The 2587-nt window shown below is 36.0% G+C and overlaps 1 protein-coding gene across 1 annotated transcript in view; it reads left to right on the forward strand.

Moving 5' to 3' along the window:
• Window positions 1-1600: 1600 nt before the first annotated feature.
• Window positions 1601-2587, forward strand: part of LOC140944889 (uncharacterized) — a 13428-nt gene continuing 12441 nt past the window's right edge. Inside the window, exon 1 of the mRNA XM_073393990.1 lies at window positions 1601-1947. Coding sequence (XP_073250091.1) covers window positions 1624-1947 — 324 coding nt within the window. The 5' untranslated portion in view covers window positions 1601-1623. The remainder of the gene's footprint in view (window positions 1948-2587) is intronic.

A 2587-nucleotide genomic window follows, 5' to 3' on the forward strand; every position in this document is an offset into this window, starting at 1 on the left:
CACAATTAAGTGTGTTAGCTAACAAACGCGCATCATATCTGCCATTCAGATGGAGATTACCACCACAGAGGGCTGGAAGCAGTCCTTTCCAGACTTGCAACGATTGCAGCCAAACCAAGTCAATGGAACGTCTACCCCATAGACACTATTCAAAATAAAAAAAAAGATTATTTTAACTTTGAATCCGTAACTCGTTGCCGCCACTTTCTAGTTATCAGATTTAAAGCTTACTTTTTCCACGAATTATAACCAGTGGCTTGAATTTTTAATTGAGTACATCGTCCAAGTATTTGGTCTGATTGAAGACTCTAATGAACATTTGAATGCATGAAAATCTCAAGGAGACAGTTAATATATAGAAATAAGACATCTAAACGATTAGATATCGTGGTTTGGCTTGTTATCTGGGGAGCAAGGGTGGCGTGAGGGTGAAAGCACTCGCCTTCCACCAATGTAGCTCGGGCTCAAATCCAGGTGTCGAAGCCATAGATGGGTTGAGTTTGTTGTTGGTTCTCTCCCTTGCTCCAAGAGTTCTTCTCCGGGTACTCCGGTTTTCCGCTTTCCTTAAAAACCAACACTCCCATCTTCAATTCGATCTGGAACGCACGGACACGTTTAAACGAGTTCATAAGAACTTCTAAGTGCTTCGTGGGTAAACAAATTACAATTTAACACTTAAGACTTAAAGATAACATTAAAATCCTTTGTCCCAATTAACCAACCTTCGTGAATATTCTTCTAATTTATGTGGCTGATATGTTAGCCGCATTTGTTCTTTTAAGAGATAAACTCACTCATCATTTGCCTTTCATTGTCGATTGAAAGTTTTTATAGGTTCTTAATCTGCCGGCTGTAAACCTCTATAAACGAAGATTATTTCCATTGGCGTATCTCTTTCAGTTTTTTTTCAATCAGATTTGCTGCCATTATAGCTCTTTCAACTGAGTTCTAGAAATCCAAGATGGCGGTCATTTTGATGTCATGACGTCATTTCACGTCTTGTGAAGAAAAATAACAGCATTTAAAACAGCCAGCTGAATTAAAATGAGTATACTAATATCTCTAAATCCGCAATGCTTAAGACAGCAAGTTTAGTACAAGGCATTATGGCAGAGTGCATGGCTATTGCTCGGTGACCGAGGTAAAACTGTAGCTTAGCAAGTAGCAAGTATATGGAGATTTCTTGAAAATTTTAATAAAACAATAAAATGGCAAATTTTGGATTCTCTATTAATCTCCTAGATTATCAGCGGAGTAATTATGCTGTGCGAAGAAACCATTATTCGTTGAAGAGGGAATAAAAATATTGCTGAATGACCCCCTGAGACGAAACTTCTATCATGTTGTTTTGTCATTTTAACTTTTTAAAACCATTCTTTTTTTAGTGTTTTTTTTTTTTCACTGCTTTGCAATTACTCGTTTGTTTCAGTTTATTTTAAGTTTGCTTTTTTTCCTCTGTTTTTATTGTTTTGGTTTGCTTTTCTTTCGCTACCATCAGAAAAAGGTAAACTTTTGATAGTGTTAGGCACCCCACGCTGTCCATGTGTTTCAGTTAATTAACTCGTCTGGAAGCCCTACTCTCACGGAAAAATGAAACCTGTTCCTTGGATTAGAGTTCTTTACATGATTGTCCATGGTGCTACTTTATTCTTGTCAGTGACTAAGAGCGCTTGTCATAGCAAAACTTTCAACAAAGATTTTCGAGTAAGCTACGGTCAATTCGTGCGCAATCTTCAAACAAAACTGGTCGTTTCTTCCATAAAAACGTTGCAGGTTTCAACCATCAGCGAGTGCACGCTAGAATGTATAAATCATCGAGAATGTGTATCGGTTAATTACGGGTTTCATATCAGCATCACTCATACGTGTGAGTTGATAAACACGGACATGTTTAAACATCCAGACAATCTAACCTATAGCGCAGATTTTCATCATTATAATATTAAGGTAAGTTGCTCTTGCTCTAGTCTCTTGTACTTTAAAGCTCAACATTTATGCTGTAGCGTCATGAACAGAACAGTGATAACTCTTACATCTGTTATCAACGACTTTACGAAGTTTTTCTCCAGTCAACTTGGTTTGCACGTCTGTATAATTTGAATGCCTAAATATTAAGTGATATCACAGAGATAATCATTTTTACTTTCAATCATCTTTGTCATTCTTAAAGGCGGAGTAAATCAACTTACGTTCCTAAACATAGGACAAAATTCCAAATTAATCCGAGTAGGAAGTCAACATATTTTCCTTTCTTTTTTTCGTCTCTTTATGCCTTCATATTGCTGTATGCAGGTATTGTAAATGTATCGTTTTAGTTTAGAATAAGAACTTATTTTACCATTTTTATTTTCATTCTATTTTCGAGTTTACAATATATAATACAGAAAATTCTTTATATGATCTTGGAAATAAGGCCTGATGTGGCTGTTGACTAAACTGAAAGTGGTAACTAGAGCTGAGACTGCATTAATGAGCCGACTTCCTGTACTGAAGTTTTTGTATCTGAGCTGCAAGCACAAATTGGCTTATCAAGGATAAAAATTCAGTACAAATAGTTAAATGATTAATAGATCTTCATTCCAAATAA

This window comes from Porites lutea, chromosome 7 (genome assembly GCF_958299795.1).
Source record: "Porites lutea chromosome 7, jaPorLute2.1, whole genome shotgun sequence".
NCBI classification, from domain to species: Eukaryota; Metazoa; Cnidaria; class Anthozoa; order Scleractinia; family Poritidae; genus Porites; species Porites lutea.